This window comes from Bombina bombina, chromosome 1 (genome assembly GCF_027579735.1).
Source record: "Bombina bombina isolate aBomBom1 chromosome 1, aBomBom1.pri, whole genome shotgun sequence".
Lineage (NCBI taxonomy): Eukaryota > Metazoa > Chordata > Amphibia > Anura > Bombinatoridae > Bombina > Bombina bombina.
Genome location: NC_069499.1, coordinates 98,319,183 through 98,339,525, shown reverse-complemented (window position 1 = coordinate 98,339,525; position 20,343 = coordinate 98,319,183). Strand labels below are relative to the sequence as shown.

The window sequence follows — 20,343 nt, the reverse complement described above, 5'->3', positions numbered from 1 at the left end:
CGCTCCCAGGGCCTTGCCCGTCCGCCACAAGAGAAAAGTACAACTTCCTCTTGCCGCCACCTATAACCAACCTAGCCCTTAAAATACCTAAAACTTTAACTTGCCGTGCGTCACAACAGTCGGATGCCAACCATAGCACAGAACTTAACTACAACAAGGTTAACCCTTTTTTTTGTTTTTATACAACCAATGACAAGGCTTTCCTTAGGTCAGCCAAAAAGATGTCCAACCCGACGTCCGTCAGGTGAACCCCATCCAGTCGGTAAAGGGCCTTCTTGTCAGCAGTGATAGAATCATGTCTAATGACAAAGCCTCCCAAGGCCGTAACCGCTCTCTCCCCAATTCCCTGTTCACCTTCTTGCGGACGTTATATGCTGCCCTCTGAGTGACAATATGACGCCAACGCAGCCGTGCAACCACGTTTGACCATCCTATCCTCACCCATTTCAAATCCGCAGTCATAATCCTGATTAAATCCAACATAGGGATAGACCCCAAGTCATTACCCCCCAAATGCACCACAATCACTTGAGGCTTTCCCCACCTCCTATGCGCATCTTGTAACAAGGTGGGTAGCTCATTCCAATTTAGCCCCCTGCGACTGAGCCAGCGAACGTTAGCCCTGGATGAAGCCAATCCTAGCTGCTGCCCATCTGGTGAATGAAGAGCCCTGTGGATAAAGGAATGACCAATAATCAACACACGAACCGGGGGAGTTATCTTTCCTAGAACAACATGGATAGGGACAAATGACGTGCAGCCCTCTGGCTAATACAGGCCTCCCACTCCCTTCCCCCCTGGCTGGGAAGGTGCCCGAAAGGCCCCTAACTCTCGTCCCCCACCCTTATCCTAGTCAGTCAAGGGGCGAATGTAACCCCTATAACGCTCTGATTTCCAGCGCCCCAACCTCTAAATGTCAGCCTGCGATGACCTGCTAGCCGCTGCACTAGTCGCTGCCCCAATCCTGAATGAATGTGGAGCTATTCTGGACGCATCTAAGCCTATTGCCCCCGCAACCTTGGCTAACACTTTGCGGAACTGAAAAGACGAGAGCGAGCTTCTGTCTTCGTGAATGAGAAATTGCCATGCTCCCGTCGGCCGCACGCGGCAATACGCCTCCACGCTCAGCACCGGGCAGCATTCTGGGAATTCATGCCTTGGCAGGGGCAACCAAGCCCCTTTTCCCTCCTGATCCGTCTTGGATCTCGGGATAAGCAGGAGCAGGCCATCCTCCAAGGCCCTCACATGCTCCATTTTATTTCCCCCAACATCTCCCTTTTTCGAAGTGGACACCACCACCTATTCTCAAAGCTCCTGCGAACGCCAACGCAAACGCAGCCTGAAACAAACGAGCCTCGTATGATGAAGCGCATACTGAACCCAGTTTTCTCACCATCAGCTGCAACCTTGCCGCAGTGATAGGTTCCCTCTGATCCTTGGGGCGAGGGGCCACCTGGCCCCATCCCTTCAAGATTTGCCTCACCAGGAAAGCATTTGTAAAGTCTGACAGCCCCAATGCTTTGTTAAAAAATGACAAAGCCGCCAACCGACTAAGAGCCGACAATCTGGACACACCCTTTTGCTTCAAGCACGCCAACCATTCAAGAACGTGTACCTGAGACGCCTGTTGAATTAAGAAGCCCTTCTCACTGAAGCGTTCCCACGCCTTCCAGTGCAACAAGTACACCGCCCACGTCTTAGGTGCCAGCCAAGCCCTCATCAGGGGGGAAATGGTCTCCCAACCCCCGCCAGCTGCCAAAGAAAGGGAGGGCACGTTAGACCCTCTGCTGCCGTCCTTGGGGCCACCCTCCTGAACTGACCCCATTGAAATCTAGAGAGGGCGTCTACTATGACGTTCCTAACCCCTGGCACGTGCCGCGCTGTGAAGCGAACGTTAAGTTGCAAGCAACGCAACACCAGGTGTCTAAGGTAGGTCACCACCACCGGGGAAGCGGCTGACAATCTGTTTATGGCGTAAACCACACTCATATTATCGGACCAAAAAATCACCGACTGATTAGCCAGACGGTCCCCCCAGAGCTCAACCGCTACAACTATAGGGAAAAGCTCTAGTAACGCCAAATTCCGGGTAAGGCCAGCGGAAATCCAATCTTCCGGCCATGCCTCCGCGCTCCAGTCCCCGTTCAGATAGGCGCCATAACCCAGACCTCCTGCCGCATCTGTGAACAGATGCAAGGCCTGGTTGGAGATAGGCCCAGCCCTCCAAAAGCAAACCCTGTTGAAATGAACTAGAAACTGTTCCCACACCCTTAAGTCCTCCTTCATTTGTGCCGTAACACAACACCATTGCCTATGACCACGAGGACCTTTCAATTGGCCCTCTAGTCTGCAATTGAAGACCCTCCCCATGGGAATGGCCCTCCCCGCGAAGTTAAGGAGACCCAACAGTGATTGCAGCTCCTTAATGGTGACACAATCTGCCCATTCCACTGCTTGAACCGCCTCTAAGAGACGGTCGACTTTATCCTTTGGGAGCCTGCATAGAGACGCCACTGTGTCGATCTCTATGCCCAAAAGTGTAAGGCACGTGCATGGGCCCTGAGTTTTGTCTTCCGCGAGCGGAACCCCAAACTCAGCCATCACCCCTTGCATCACCTCCATCACCCTGGTACATTCGTCTGTTCCCGAAAGCCCTACCAGCAAGAAGTCATCTAGGTAGTGGGCCACGGCCCCACCCCCAGATGCCCTCTGCACTACCCAGTGCAGGAATGAACTGAAACATTCGAACAGGGCGCACGAAAGCGAGCAACCCATCGGCAAGCACCTGTCAACATAGAATTTCAAACTTCATTCCCATCAGCCGAAAGGAAGAAGGATGAAGCGGAAGCAATCTGAACGCGGATTCTATATCCAATTTCGCCATTAATGCTCCTTTGCCCGCACCACCCCAAGTGCCTCGTCAAAGGACTGGTAGTGCACCGAGCTAAGGTCTGGATCAATCGCGTCGTTCACCGAAGCTCCCCTGGGATAAGACAAGTGGTGAATTAACCTGAACTTGCCCTGCTCCCTTTTTGGGACCACTCCCAGCGAGGAGACCACCAGATCCGGGAACGGGCACTCCCAAAACAGCCCGATCACCCTCCCCAGTACCAATTCCTTCGCCAACTTTTCCCTTACCACGTGGGGGAATTCGTAAGCTGATTTCAGGTTACGATGGACCATAGAACCCTCCACGGGCGAAGTTATAGGGATCCTGAAACCATCCCCCAACCCTGACGACAGGATGACCGCCGCCTCCTGGTCAGGGTAATGCGCCAACCATGTCGCCATCGCCTCCACTCTAAGTGGAGTTGGTGCCCTTGACCCCAGCACCCCCTCTGGGATTCTGCGCGACGCTACCGGAATCCCTTCTTTTCGCGCACTCCGAACCCGGGTGCAATCCGCTACAAAACTTACAGATGTGGCGAAAGGAACAATTCTCTCCTCTGTCACACTGGTTGTCCTGGAATTTCCAGCATTCTCTCCCATGCTTCTGCCGTGGGAGGGAACGCGCGGCATCACGCCTGTCCACCGCTGGTGGCGAGGTGGACCTTTCCCGCCCCAGTTTGGACCACAAGTGCATATCCTGTGTCCCAAAATGCAATATGGTGTTTCCCACCAACTTCTTACGGAATGCCACGTCATAATCCCGCCATGCACCCTCTTTAAACCTCTTATGGATATCCCCAATAGTGTCTTGATATTTAAAGAGATTATGCCCTTGGGTGGGCCATTTGTCAACGTAACAAGATGTCAGCACCCTAAATCCCATCTGCCACTCCTCGTACGTCTCTGAAAGCTGAACTTTTTTTGGGCCCGACCCTTCGGCTGCCCTCTCCTTAGCTCTGCACGCCTCCGGAGATAGTTCATAGATATTAACATATCTACCTTCCTGTATTTTTTTTAATGACCCTTGCTTTAAGGTGCCCATACAACGAGTGGACCAGGCACAGGTATGTATCCCCGTGCACCGCCACCTTCCTCGGTGCTAACTACCCCTTGCGTGACAGCCTTCGCCTGAACCTGCGCTGCCACTAACTTCTTTATCATTCTAAACATTTGGTGTTGCCCCTTACCTACTAGGCCCAGCCCTGCCTATCAGAACCTGAGTCACTAGAGGAAGAACCCATGTTTGTGTGTGTGATGTCAGTGATGGTGCACTCACCAGACTGCACCAACTGCTGCGATGTCCCAGCCGAAAGGGGCTGCTGGTCAGCTGACGCTGATGTAGGAGGCTCCGCATTACCTCTGCACACTGGGCTCTGGCTGCTTGGTCCGGCCTACATTCTCTGCTCACTTGCAGCAGATCCCTGCGAAAAGAAAGCAGACTGGGGAGTACTCTGAGTGGCAGTAAGGGCCCCAGGAGGGCCGCAGCCATCCCTTTCACCTCCCCTTGTCCCCTCCTGCACCCCCAAGGCAGCTGCCACAGCTCTCCGTATCATATCCTCCTGCACACACATGACCTGGCTCACACACTCTCTCACCTCACGCTGCACACTAGCAGCATGTAGATTTCCCACTAAGTCCTCACTCACACCCCTTGATTGCCTGGCCGGCGCTTCCCCAGCAGGGCCACAGCCCACAGACATACTGATATCCTGACCTTCATGCTGGAACCCACTCCTGGCACACTACTAGAAGCAATCAAGCGGCTTTCTTGATGCCTGGGACCCTTCGTTTGAACATCCCCCAGTGCAGCGTTACTGGCTTCATTCGCGCCTCTGCCCCTATTGATGCTTGTTACCGGAACCTGCCCTTGCACACTCTCTCCCGCCTCCTGGACGACCCCCCTACCCCCTGAAGCCGTCACCGCCACCCGGAGCCTCCCCAACTTACTAGGGGCGCTTCCGGATGGCGTTCTAGGCCTGGATGCAGGACGTCGTCTTCTGCGCGCGCGTCCGCGCTCCTCCCCAACCGAAGATCCGTTGGAAGGGGAGGAGTCACGTTGTGCGTCACGTGTGGGGGCGTGGCCACACCCCGATGACGAAGAAGGCCCATGGAGCGCATGCACAGGAGCGCCACTGCCCGACCCTCCAGCACCATCCTGGCCCTGAGGCACACCGGCCGGTACAATGACCGCAGCCAGAGACTGTGCCAGGGCCAGGACAGCAACCAAAGCGGCCGGCGGAAGCGCCGGTAACTGCTGCAACATGTCAGCTCCATATGTAGGCTGCTCCCCCATGGCCCCCACGCCACTTTGACCCACATGGGCGGGAGAAGCACTCACAATGACAGGTGCCACCCCCGAATCCCCTCCCAGGGCCCTAGACCCAGATCCACGGGACAGTCACGATTTTAGGGGTCTGTCCCGCTGTCCTGGGTTGCTAGCCATCTGTCCCGCATTGCCCCATGCATAACATTTTTTTTATTTTGTTTATTTTTTTATTTTATTGGGCACATACTCGGAAGCAGCTATCTTTTTTATCCCAGGATTATATACGTGTTAGATTCTTTGTGGAAAAATAATGGTGTGTGGGTTAAGCAGGAGTAGGAAAGCTGTATACACTCTGACCTCAGGTAATGATGACCTCTAACCTCTAGTAGTTATACTAGCATTCCTTCAGTTTTATACGATGAGCAGTGCTAGGGTAACGAACAGTGGCAGCCTCAGAATGCCAGCTAATGTGCTTGCCAACCCCAGGACCCCATACAATGAGTTACAGATACCCATATATGATGTAGTGTATCTATCTGTATCTATAAGTGTGTATGTGTGTGTATCTCCATGTATAAGTGTAAGCTGTGTAGTGTTTGTGTGTATCTGCATGTATAAGTGTATGCTATGTAGTGTGTGTGTGTCTGCATGTATAAATCTAAGCTATGACATGTGTATATCTGCATATATAAGTGTATACTATGTAGTGTGTGTGTGTATCTGCATGTGTAAGTGTATACTATGTAGTGTGTGTGTGTATCTGCATGTATAAGTGTATGCTATGTAGTGTGTGCGTGTATCTGCATGTATAAGTGCATGCTATGTAGTGTGTGTGTATATCTGCATGTATAAGTGTATGCTATGTAGTGTGTGTGTGTGTGTGTGTGTGTATCTGTATGTATAAGTGTATGCTATGTAGTGTGTGTGTGTTTCTGCCTGTATAAGTGTATGATATGTAGTGTGTGTGTATCTGCGTGTGTAAGTGTAAGCTATGTAGTGTGTGTGTGTGTATCTGCCTGTATAAGTGTGATATGTAGTGTGTGTGTGTATCTGCATGTGTAAGTGTATGATATGTAGTGTGTGTATCTGCATGTGTAAGTGTATGCTATGTAGTGTGTGTGTGTATCTGCATGTGTAAGTGCATGATATGTAGTGCGTGTATCTGCATGTATAAGTGCATGCTATGTAGTGTGTGTGTATATCTGCATGTATAAGTGTATGCTATGTAGTGTGTGCGTGAGTATCTACATGTATAAGTGTATGCTATGTAGTGTGTGTGTGTGTGTTTCTGCCTGTATAAGTGTATGATATGTAGTGTGTGTGTATCTGTGTGTGTAAGTGTAAGCTATGTAGTGTGTGTGTATCTGCCTGTATAAGTGTATGATATGTAGAGTGTGTGTGTATCTGCATGTGTAAGGGTATGATATGTAGTGTGTGTGTGTATCTGCATGTGTAAGTGTATGATATGTAGTGTGTGTATCTGCATGTGTAAGTGTATATGTGGTGTGTGTGTATCTGCATGTGTAAGTGTATGCTATGTGGTGTGTGTGTATCTGCATGTGTAAGTGTATGCTATGTAGTGTGTGTGTGTATCTGCATGTATAAGTGTATGCTATGTAGTGTGTGCGTGTATCTGCATGTATAAGTGCATGCTATGTAGTGTGTGTGTATATCTGCATGTATAAGTGTATGCTATGTAGTGTGTGCGTGAGTATCTACATGTATAAGTGTATGCTATGTAGTGTGTGTGTGTATCTGTATGTATAAGTGTATGCTATGTAGTGTGTGTGTGTTTCTGCCTGTATAAGTGTGATATGTAGTGTGTGTGTGTGTATCTGCATGTGTAAGTGTATGATATGTAGTGTGTGTATCTGCATGTGTAAGTGTATGATATGTAGTGTGTGTGTGTATCTGCATGTGTAAGTGTATGATATGTAGTGCGTGTATCTGCATGTATAAGTGCATGCTATGTAGTGTGTGTGTGTATCTGCATGTATAAGTGTATGCTATGTAGTGTGTGCGTGAGTATCTACATGTATAAGTGTATGCTATGTAGTATGTGTGTGTTTCTGCCTGTATAAGTGTATGATATGTAGTGTGTGTGTATCTGCGTGTGTAAGTGTATGATATGTAGAATGTGTGTGTATCTGCATGTGTAAGGGTATGATATGTAGTGTGTGTGTGTATCTGCATGTGTAAGTGTATGATATGTAGAATGTGTGTGTATCTGCATGTGTAAGGGTATGATATGTAGTGTGTGTGTGTATCTGCATGTGTAAGTGTATGATATGTAGTGTGTGTATCTGCATGTGTAAGTGTATGCTATGTAGTGTGTGTGTATCTGCATGTGTAAGTGTATGCTATGTAGTGTTTGTGTGTATCTGCATGTGTAAGTGTATGCTATGTAGTGTGTGTGTGTATCTGCATGTGTAAGTGTATGCTATGTAGTGTGTGTGTGTATCTGCATGTGTAAGTGTATGCTATGTAGTGTGTGTGTGTATCTGCCTGTATAAGTGTATGATATGTAGTGTGTGTGTATCTGCATGTGTAAGTGTATGATATGTAGTGTGTGTGTAAGTGTATGCTATGTAGTGTGTTACTGTGCATTTTTGCTAACTTTAAAGGCCAGAATATAGAATATTAATGGGAATTGCAGAGAGCAGTTTTAAAGAATTTATTATTAAATGTCCAATTAAGATAAAAAATATTTAGCACTGTCTCTGCAAAGGTTATTTAAATACAGAGCTCATATAGCTATACCAGTGGTTTGAGCTTGTGCTTTATTTGCTGCCTAAGAGTATTAAAAGATATGACTTTATTTAGCATTTTATTTATATTAATTTGGTCTTATGATTTTTTTTAAGCCCGCCCCTGCCCACCACATTTCACATTTTTGCCGCGGGGTGGGGGGATATCCATCTTTTGAATTTTGAAATGTTGGGAGGTATGCGTATATACTGTGAGCTTGTGCACATGCTCAGTAGGACCTTTTTCCCCAGAAAGTGAACATATAAAAAGACTGCAAAATTTGACAATGGAAGTAAATTGGAAAGTGTCTGCTCTATCCGAATCATAAAAATGTATTTTGCCTTGAGTTTCCCTTTAAGCCTAAATTTTTTTTAAATAAATAGCATTTCTAGAAATAGTATTTCTAGTCTACAACTGTGTTTTATAAATAAAATATTTGAATTCGAATGTCACATTCAAATTCGAAAGTGACATTCGAAAACTATAAATAACATTCGATAATAGAATTTTTAAGAATATTCGTTCTTATCAATATTCTATTGTGAAAATCGAATTTCTACAATAACTTTCGTTCTAACATTCAAATTCAAACACATTCGCCCATCCCTAATTACTACTTAAAGCAATGAGGGATTTTACTCTCATAATGTTGATTATCACCTTATAAGCAAATAATGCAGATGAACCCCTTTTTCACTCATACAAATAAACAGAAATGATCAAAAATATCCATTAAATGGACAGTCAACACCAGAATTTTTGTTTAAAAAGAAAGATAATACCTTTATTACCCATTCCCCAGTTTTGCATAACCAACACAGTTATAATAATGCACGTTTTACCTCTGTAATTACCTTGTATCTAAGCTTCTGCAGACTGCCCCCTTATTTCAGTTATTTTGACAGACTTGCATTTTAGCCAATCAGTGCTCACTCCTAGGTCACTTTACGTGCATGAGCTCAATGTTATCTATATGAAACATATGAACTAATGCCCTCTAGTGGACAAAATGCATTCATATTAGAGGCAGTCTTCAAGGTCTAAAAAATTAGCATATGAACCTCCTAGGTTTAGCTTTCAATTAAGAATACCAAGAGAACAAAGCAAAATTGGTGATAAAAGTAAATTTGGAAGTTGTTTAAAATTACATGCCCTATTTGAATCATCAAAGTTTTTTTTTTTTTAACTTGACTGTCCCTTTAATGATTATTAACTCCTTTACACACATATCATAAAGAATCATCACATTTTTCGCCTGAAGGAGTCCCTGCGTCTAATTCATTTGGGAGAATGAAGGAGGAAGGAGAACAGCACACCTGTTTGTGGGGCACGGAGTAAGATTTGCCAAATCTTGTCAATCCAAATAGTCATACATCCAAAGCACTCCAGCCACCAGAAGAAATCTTTGTTTAAAAGACCTTTATCCTCATTAGTTGGGTCCAAAAGTTTACAGGAACAACGTTTGGAACCTACAATAGGCTCTTAGTCATGTACCTCTAATTCATTTCAAACACAGACATGCAGGACTATAACTACTGTTTTAGTTATCAGCTGCACCCTAATAAACTCAAAGCAAATAAAATAAATACTATATTTAGTTTACCTTTTAAAGAAAACCTTAAACTATTTGTTGTAAATAGGAATCTCCTCACTGTTCTGCCACATTATTTGTCATCTTCACTTTTCAGTGCCTCAGTGAAGTAATACAGCAGATTCTGTCCCTATAGCCTTTCCTTCTCCCTCAAAAGCTAAATTCTCTATTTCGGTCCCAGGTATGATTTATAGGTGCTAGTTACCATTACCTTGTTCCACAGTGTAGCACCAGAGTCTACAGAGATTTACAACAGGGGAGGAGCATGGTCCTAAGCGTGCTGTACTAAACAGTCCCACCCCTTCTTCTCCACCTGATCCGGTGCCTTTAGGTTAAAAAAAAATGCAGTTTGACACGGAAGAGGAAAACTGGAAAAAAATACCTCAATATGGACTATTTTTCTAGGAGGAACATTATTCCTCCTGCAAAACAAGTGCAGGAACGCTGTTCCCAGGGGCGGAACTACAGGGGGTGCAGAGGACACAACTGTGACCGCGCCCTCGAGGGTGGGGGCCCAGCTTAAAAATAAAATTGAAATTTCTGTAACTGGCCATAATTCAATATTTCCCTTCCTGAGCACACACGAGTCAGTCACAGTGAGTGATTAGCTGGCCAGCCCAGTTAGAGAAATATAACCTGGCATGTCAGTGGTTCTTCAGAGTGAAACTAAGAAAAACTGATTTATACATTATGGTCATGTATGTTACCTGAGATTACTGAACATATGAATACTTGTAACCAAATGTGTATAACTGACTGTTCAATGATAATTTATTGACCTTATAGACTATTGTTGTATTGATAAGGTATTAGATTTACATTGTTGCAACTCTGAATTCTTAGGCTAACGGAGCTTCTCATTTTCATTAAAGGGATAGGAAAGACAACATAAAACTTGCATGATTCCGATAGACCATGTAATTTTAAGACACTTTTAATTTCACTTCTATTTTCAAATGTGATTTGTTCTCTCAGTATCCCTAGTTGAAAAAGAATACGCACATATCCTACACTAGTGGGAGCTGCTGCTAATTGGTGCCTGCACACATTTGTCTCTTGTGACTGGCTAACTAGATGTGTTTATTTAGTTGCCAATAGTACAATGCTGTTCCTTTAGCAAAGGATAACAAGAGAACGAAGAACATTTGATAATGGAAGTAAATTGGAAAGTTGTTTAAAATTGTATGTGCTATCCAAATCATGAAAGAAAATGTGGGTGTTTCCTGTCCCTTTAAGCCTTAAAGGGATACTAAACCCAATTTTTTTCTTTCATGATTCAGATAGAGCATTCAATTTTAAGCAACATTCTAATTTACTCCTATCATAAATTGCTCTTCGTTCTATTGCTATCTTTATTTAAAAAGCAGGAATGTAAAGCGTAGGAGCCGGCCCATTTTAGGTTCAACACCTTGGATAGTGCTTGCTTATTGGTGGCTACATTTAGCCACCAATAGGCAAGCGTAACCCAGGTTTTGAACAAAAAAATGGGCTGGCTTCTAAGCTTTACATTCCTGCTTTTTAAATAAAGATAGCAAGAGATCGAAGACAAATTTATTATAGTAAATTAGAAAGTTGCTTAAAATGACATGCTCTATCTGAATCATTAAAGAAGACAAAATTGGTTTTGTATCCCTTTAAACAAAGATAACATCATCCTGCAGTATATTAAACCACTGGATTTTAATTATAGAATAGGGAACAAAAATTTGAACACAGCTTACATAGAGCCCATCAATGATTTTTGCCTCATCATTTGCGATTGTTGCTAGTCATAAAAGGTCAATATGCCCTTTATGGCAAGAGCAAATTAAACAATACATCCTTTTAATTAAAATAAATATTCATTGCAATTAAACTAACATTAATATTAAAAAAAAAAATGACAATTCTTATAAAACTTGTTTAAAGGGACACTGAACCCACATTTTTTCTTTTGTGATTCAGATAGAGCATGCAATTTTTAGCAACTTTCTAATTTACTCCTATTATCAAGTTTTCTTCGTTCTCTTGCTGTCTTTATTTAAAAAGAAGGCATCTATGCTTCTTTATTGGTTCAGAACTCTGGATAGCACTTTTTTATTGGTGGAAGAATTTATCCACCAATCGGCAAGAACAACCCAGGTTGTTCACCAAAAATGGGACGGCATCTAAACTTACATTCTTGCATTTCAAATAAAGATACAAAGAGAATGAAGAAAATTTGATAATAGGAGTAAATTAGAAAGTTGCTTAAAATTTCATGCTCTATCTGAATCACGAAAGGAAAAATTTGGGTTCAGTGTCCCTTTTAAGGCTCTGTAAAAATATTCTAAAAATAAAATGAATAAATAATCATATGTTTTTGATTATTTGATTACTTCTCATAGCAGATCATTGCTTTCATACTTACTTTTCGGCAATGCAGCTTCAATAAAATTAAATATATTAAATCTATAAATAATATATATTGACATAATGAAGAATTTGGAATTGTATAAATAAGATACTGTCTAAACCCATAGAGAAAATTATAGGAGTCTAACACAGATGTAAATTAAACCATTTCTTAAAGGCACAGTGTACACTAAAATTGTTATTGTTTAAAAAGATAGATGACACATTTACTACCCATTCCCCCTTTGCACAACCAACATTGATATATTAATATACTTTATATAACATGCTTTTTTATTAGCTTTTCACAACAGGAGACTGCTAGTTCATGTGGGCCATATAGATAACTCTTAAATAACTCCTCGGCCGTGAACACAATGTTATCACAACACAGTACTAAATGCAAGTCAATAGATAATAAATATAAAGTCATGTGATCAGGGGGCTGTCAGAAGAGGCTTAGATACAAGGTAATCACAGAGGTAAAAAGTGTATTAATATAACTGTGTTGGTTGTGCAAAACTGGGTAATGGGCAATAAAGGGATTTTCAAAATACAATAGGGGAAGTGGTTAAGGTGTATGCACTGTATTAAAGAAATGTATAAATAGTCCTGAAAACAATTCCTTGTAAGGCCACTGCACAACTTAGACTGTTTATAAATGAAAAAATGTGGCGGTGTTCCCCAAAACAACCCCCACACTAATATCATTCACAAGGGACCACTCCCAGACATCCGTGTATACACAAGAAAAAATGCTTGACTCACCACTCTTCAGTCCCTTGGTGTGGTGTTTTTTCAGATCAGGATGCTGTGTCCAGTACTGGTGTGAACAGTTGTGTCTTGTAATCCAGGATTATTACTCTCTGCCCATTATTCCATTTTTAGGGCCCTGAAAAACTTCACCTGTGTCCCTTGGATGAAAAGACAGTCAGTGCAGTGTGCCTCTGGCCCACCTACCGCAATTTATATCCAAAACCTGTGCTCACTGTTTGGCCAAGTAATAAGCAAAGCATCAGAAAAAATGTATAACAGGAGCACCAAGTGTATGGATAAAAAATCAAACTTTATTTAGAACATAAAGGGTGTCTTAACCCTTGGGTAAGAACATACATGTATAGTTAAACAGATGAAAAAAAGGCTGACCGGTTTCGGCTGTTGCCTTACTCCTAGCCTTCTAGGAGGCTAGGAGTAAGGCAACAGCCGAAACCGGTCAGCCTTTTTTTCATCTGTTTAACTATACATGTATGTTCTTACCCAAGGGTTAAGACACCCTTTATGTTCTAAATAAAGTTTGATTTTTTTATCCATACACTTGGTGCTCCTGTTATACATTTTTTCTGATGCAATAAAGGGATTATCTATCTTTTAAAACAATAAAAATTATATTGCACACGGTCCCTTTTAAATATTTTTACATATATCTGTATGCCATTTGCATAACAGTTATTTAATACTATTGGGTTGTGTTGATCATCAACATACTCTGAGATGCTAAATTTTGTCCTTTCTATACATTGGTTATATCTTTTCCTTCTTTCCTTTTCTCTTATTTTTTTGCATGTTATGCAATATATATGGAGGATTGGACAAATGGCTGGTATCTAAAGTTGAACACTGCAAAGTGCAGATTTGTGCATTTAGGAAAGAAAAATCCAAGCGTTAGTTACAGAGTAAATTTATACTTTACTGACAGTTACAAAAGAGGAACGAGACTTGGGAATTATTATATCAGATTATTTAAAATTTAGTAAACAATGTAGTACTGCAGCGAGTAAGGTCAGCAGAATGCTTGGATGCTTTTGCAGCAGAAATAGTGAGGTTCTTATGCCACTAGTTAGGCCTCATATTGAGTATTGTGTGCAGTTCTGGAGGCCATATTTACAGAAGGATATAAACAAACTGGAATCTTCAAAGGAGGGCTACCAAAATAGTACATGGTCTAATAATAAAAATGAATACAATCTTAATATGTATAGCTTAGAGGACAGAAGGGAAAAAGGTGATATGATAGTAACTTTCAAGTATATTAAAGGACTTAATAAAGCTGAGGCTGTGAGCAGGGCCAGTCTTTGGGGTGTGCGAGCTGTGTGGCCGCATATGGCTCCATGGCAACAAGGGCGCCAGGTGGCCGTCACAGCTCGCTGTCCCCCAGGACTCCAGTGTGCCCGCACCATTGTTTCTCACAGCTCAGTGTTCCCCAGGGCTCCAGTGCGCCTGCGCAATTGTCTTCCGACAAAGAATATCCATGCTGCGCCCGGAACAAGTGAAGGGTGCAGAGTGAATAATCTTCCTACGAGTAGCTGCTAGTGAAGGAAGCAGGATTATCCCCGCCCTTTCACTACTCTGCCAGCCGCCGCGCATCGGAAGACAGTAAGAGAATGGCGCGGGTGCAATGGAGCTCTGGGGAATGAATGAGGTTAAAGGGGGGAGGGAATGATTGGGGCTTAAAGAGGGGGGGAGGATGAATGGGGATTAAAGGAGGGGGAGGGAATGAATGGGGCTTAAAGGGGGGTTGAATAGGGCTTTATGAGGGGGGTGAGGAAAGAGGGGTAATGGAAATGTATTGGGAGCTAATGGACCTGAAAGGGGGGGAATGGAGATGACTGGGGAGTAAAAGGGGTATAATGGGTATGGAAGGGGGGCTAATGGACATGAAAGGAAGGGGAAATTAAGATGAAAGGAGGGGTAATGGTGATAAAAGGGGGTAATGGATATGGAAAGGGAGGGAAAATGGAGGGAATCGACATGGAAGGGGAGGGTGAGAGTAAATGGAATGGACATAAAGGAATGGACATGGAAGGGAGGGAGGAATTGATGTGGAAAGAGAAGGAGATGGAAAGATGGGGAGGAAGGAGCATGGAAAAGGGAGAGAGAGACAGGAGTGGAAAGGCGGAGAGTGGGAGTTCATATTAATCCATGAGTGAATCTGAGTGTATGTGTGTATCTGTGAGTGTATGAATCTGAATGTGTGAATCTGAGTGTATATACTTGAATGTGTGACTCTGTGTATCTGTCCACACACTGCCCATTTACACACGTACCAAAACTTTAACACATACTGATATTACACACAGAAATATTGACACAACACATGCTGACATTGCACACACAAAAACCATTACAAACCTATTTTGGTTTTCTCACTGTCTGTGTGTCTTTGTACGTCTCTCGCTTTCCTTATCAATCTGTCTTTGTCTCTATGCCTTTCTCTGTCTCTCTCTATCTGTCTTTCACATCACCTCACTTGCCACACCCCCTTGTGAGGGTTGTGGCCAGGGAGGGGCACTGTGAAGATTTTTCGCACAGGCCGCCTAAAGGCCTAAGGCCGGCCCTGGCTGGGAGTATTTTTCATAAAAACAAAAATTCAAGAACAAGAGGTCATGATCTCAAGCTGAAGGCTAGTAAGTTCAGGAGTAATTTGATTCATGGAATAAACTTCCACAAGAGGTGGTAATGACAAACACTGTGGAGGGACCTCAAGAATGCCTTTGAAAAGCATAAGGCTATACTACCAACTAGATACATTTTATGCTTTTAGCAAATTTTGGGCAGACTTGTTGGGCCTACAGTTCTTATCTACAATCAAAATCTATGTTTCTATGTTAAGAATTTGCTCATGTTAACCATTTCTTTTCTTGGTTTTGATATGTGTTTGTGCTCTTCTGTGTAAATCAAATGGAGGGAAAAAATATAGAAAACCAATCCAGAGACTACATGTGCTTTTCTCATCAGCCCGGGCATCCTGATTTTCTGAAAGTCATTACTGTCTGCAAACTTTTTAACCATATGATATTACCAGTTAGTTTCCCACGTCTTGGCTTTAAACCAATATTGCATACAAAGTAGGATTGTCTTGGATTTGTGGTTTTGTACTTTGTGACTGAGTTCCTGTTCCCAGTCATGCCAATTTTAGAAATCTTCTGCTTTTTAGTAGAGGTGTTATTTCATTCCGAAATCAGCGCTCTTTGTGTCTGTGTAAAAAGCAATATAGAATGACGTGCTTGGCATGTGAGCAGCAGAAAATAATTACTACTTACGTTTCTCTTCCATAAAAGGAAATTATTCAAACCGTTATCTATAAAATTAAAATCGTGTGAAAAACAAAACAAAACTATTCACCAGTTAAATCTTCAGCACCTTAGAAAGAGAATTAATGACAAATAAATTTAGTTCTAGGGAAGATGTCCCAGTTTATATTCAATAAAATGTTTTTTTTTTTTTCGTTTTGAATCCTCTTAAAACTCTGCAAGTGTGACAAAGGTGATGTTTATACTAAATATTTGTGTGGATGACTTTGGATAAGTGTCTTAAATACTTTTGTAAGCCGGCTGTAAAAAAATCAGATCTGTAAAAAATCTCATCTAATTGACTTGATAAATTTGCTAAATAAAGAGATCTATTTGCAATACTTAGCTGTTAAAATGGTGGTTTGTAAGAACAGAAGTTATATATAAATCAGAGTTGTATATGCGTGTCACCATGATTACAGTGATTTAGAAAAAAACTGAAGATTTTCTTATATCTGTTTGTGTAAACCATCCTTACAGGCACAATATACAATAACAGCCATATATCAGTAATTATTTAACAAATCTTTTAAAAAGCATTCAAACAATAATTCTGTTAGCAATTTGTTTTATTGTTTTGCAGTTCACAGACATACTCCTAAAAAACAACAAAAAAAAACCTCTAGAGTATGTTTATCTTATCTCCTTGACAGACAGATATACATGAGCAATTGCTGTGCAGAATGTTCCAGTGTTGGAGTTCTGAATCCTGCAGGATACATGCTGTCTGGGGGCAGTGAATGAACAACAATGGCAAACACTGCTCCCAAGTAGTACTTGCGATTTGTATGCACATGAGTCTACCTACTTATGCTCTTATGAAAGGAGTTACGTTTCAACAATGTATACCAAGATAACAGTAAATTTGATAATAAAAATAAAGTGTAAAGTATTTTGTACTCTGAATCATTATTTAATTTTGACTTCCATGCCTCTTTAAAAAAAGGTGGCAAAATAATGGATAAATCAGTAAAGTATCTTCTTGTTGTCATTTAGTGATGTACTTGGAAGGCTCTGTGCTGGTGTTTGAAGACATATTTAAGCTGGTGGCATTTTATTGTGTGAGCAGGTGAGTACAATATATCCTTATTTTTTTTCTTGCATCATTAATACTAAATTCATATATTTTATCCTACTTTTCCTCACATTACTGTTACAAACAGGCCATGTATAATCTAATATAGAAATGCCACAGCTAGTGTTCCGACTTTATAAACAATTCAAAACAGACCTGTATTTAAAGGGATATGAAACAGTGATTCTTTAGCAAAAAAAACACAAATTCCAAGTAAACATAAAAAGAAACAAATTGTGTTGCAAAACAACTTACTAATTTTCTTACTAAATGAGCACTTAGAAATTCTCAGTGTAACCACTGCTTGCGGATATAGTTCTACTGTCACATGCTTTTTTCAGCCAAAGTCATCTACTTGTTATGGGCAATAAACTGACTGCAATTATTATTGTCTACTAATTTACTAGCTCCTTTGCCTTCTTGTAGAGGCCATGGCCCCCTTGTGCAGTGCCAGAAATTAAAGGGACATAATACTCATATGCTAAATCACTTGAAAGCGATGAAGCATAACTGTAAAAAGTTGACAAGAAAATATCACTTGAGAATCTATGTAAAAAAGGAAGTTATTTTACCTAAAAATGTCTTCAGCTCACCAGAGTAAGTGTTGTGTAAACAGATATACTTCAGCTGCTGTCCAGCTGCAAGTTAAACAACAACAAAAATAGCCAATCTGCTTCAGCAGTGCTGAGGTAATGCTTTGCCTTTGTTGTTATCTCTTGAGATTTCAATTAAATCTTATGATATTTCATAGAACTTAAACTGAATAGGAAAATAACAAGACATGACAGATGCATACTCCCTTGCAAGTCCTGGGACAAGCACCCTGACTGGCTGCTTAAAGTATCTTTACAGTGGGGTGTGTATACTTAGGAAATATGAGGTAAAATATCTTCCTTTTTCACATAGAAATGTCCAGGTGATATTTTCTAGCCAGCTTTTTACAGCTATGCTGCAGCATTTTCATATGTTCAACATTTGGGTATCATGTCCCTTTATTGTATCCTTCACAAACTAAGAAAAAAAAAAAAAAGATAAAATGATGAATAATATGTATAGCAATGATTTATATTAAGTGCAACCCACTGCTTAATGTTATTTTATTGCAACAATGAAACAAACTGTTTGTATCCCTTTAAGTGCAAACAGTACATGCTTTAAAACACATTCGTAGCTCGATAATGTTCCAGAGATTTCTGATAGGTTAAATAGCATTAAAAGATTTATTAAATGAATATTAAAGGGACAGTCAACACCAGAATTTTTGTTGTTTAAAAAGATAATCCCTTTTTCTTTTCCAAAGATATGGAGAGTCCTCTATGTCATTCAATTACTTGTGGGAATATCACTCCTGGCCAGCAGGAGAAGATAAAGAGCATCACAGTAAAGCTGTTAAGTGTCACTCCCCTACCCATAATCCCAAGTCTTTCTCTTTGCCTCTGTCAATGGAGGAGGTGAAGTTTGGTGTCTGAAGAAATTAATTATTTTTTCGGGTACTTTTCCCTTTTCACTCTTCAGTAGAGTAGTGGTGGCTTTTAAGCGGTTAGGAAGTTGTGAGGTAGTCCTTGCTTTGTTTCCCAACACATTGTTGCCCATTGTTCTTTCTTTTTCTACAGGTCTCTGTAAGGAGTATGTGTCCTTTCACACTTTGTGAGCTGTCTTCCTGCCGGACAGCTAGACTGCAGATAAGTGCTTTTGTCTTCTAGGTCTTGGAGACTTGCACTTCAGAAGAATATTTCATATGCAGTAGATGGGGACATTTTTAAAATCAGTTATACTGTACAGGATTATCTTTGGCATTGGGCAGGCACAGTATGTATGTTGAGACTAGGGGTTAATCTTCCCTTTATTGGGACGTTTTTCCTCTTTGGGCTAATTTTGTTGAGATACAGGGATTTATGTATAAACTTAAAATTTGGCAGTTGGTTTTCTTTGCTTGCTTAGCTAGAACAGGCTAACTGACAGACTGCTTGAGCGTTTGTGTAAATTTAGCTCTGGTGTTGTAGGCAGAGGGAAACGCGCGCCTTTTACTTGCTGCATAGTTTCCTCTCTCTGACGGTCATGTGACTTCTCTTTGCTGTCGGATATTCATGGAGCGGAGCGGCGTCATTGAATTTCAGTCGCTTCAATGTCGATCTACTATACGATCATTTTAGAGACTTCTGGCGGCCAAAGTGTTACGGTAAGGCACCGCAGCCTGTCTCAGGTGTAGGGGGCCTGATTGGTTTATTATTTTAAAGAATTTTTGCGTAACTTTAAGCGGCTGTGGTATTAAAAATTCTTAAAGTGACAGTGTATTTAAAATATTTCTACAATTTGGGGATTTTTTTTTTTTAGTATTATGGACATGGAAGACTCTGTGTCTTTTTACAAATGCTTATTATGCCTTGAGGCACAAGTTGTTTTTCCTATGCAACTCTGTGCCGCATGCTTAGCTAGAACACTTCACTTCAAAGATAAATTGTTGCCCGCTGAGCCCAATGTCTCTCAAACATTCCAAGCCTCTATGGCATGACATAGAGTACCCTGTAGTTCCTCTCAGCCTCCTGGAGGAGTTAATTTGCCTGCAGATTTTGCTGCACGGGTATCTTCTGCTGTATCTGCAGCATTATCTGCTTTTCCTTTGCTGGGAAAATGCAAGAGGAAAATTAGACATTCAGATAGTAAAGTTTCTGTTCCACTTACTGCTATGCAGGTTGCCCTCCCTCATAAGTCTGAGGAGGAGGATACGTTTAACCTTGAACACCTTTGTATACTGTTAAAGGAGGTATTGACTACTTTGGACGACTCTGACGTTTTCAACCCTAAGAATCCTAGTAAACTTAATAAATACTATGATGTTCCTTCCTCTGTAGAAGTTTTTCCTGTCCCAGACCGTGTGACGGAGATTATTTCACAGGAATGGGAGAAGCCAGGGATTCCTTTCTCCCCATCTCCTGTATTTAAAAAGATGTTTCCTGTTGCTGACTCCATTAAAGATTCTTGGCGCACGGTAGAAGGGGCTATTTCTACTCTGGTCCCCATAGAGGATAGCTGCTCCTTTAAGGATCCCATGGACAAAAATCTGGAAGATTATTTGAAGAAAATGTATGTTCATCATGGTCTTCAATGGCAACCTCCTTTTTGTATTGCCACAGTAGCAAGTACGGAATCTTATTGGTGCGACGTCTTGTCTGAATCAGTTTTAGTAGACACTCCATTAATGAAGATCCAAGATAGGATTAAGGCTCTCAAACTTGCCAATTTCTTTATTTCTGATGCTAACATGCAAGTTATTAGACTGGGAGCCAATATGTCTGGCTTCACTGTCCTAGCCCGCAGGGCATTGTGGCTA

General features: G+C 41.8%; 1 protein-coding gene across 1 annotated transcript in view; it reads left to right on the top strand.

Moving 5' to 3' along the window:
- RIN3 (Ras and Rab interactor 3) overlaps window positions 1–20,343 on the top strand; it is a gene marked incomplete at its 5' end in the record, with an annotated part of 196,405 nt that overhangs the window by 80,127 nt on the left and 95,935 nt on the right. Inside the window, one exon of the mRNA XM_053710240.1 lies at window positions 16,934–17,006. Within this exon, the coding sequence (XP_053566215.1) occupies window positions 16,934–17,006 (73 nt within the window). The remainder of the gene's footprint in view (window positions 1–16,933; window positions 17,007–20,343) is intronic.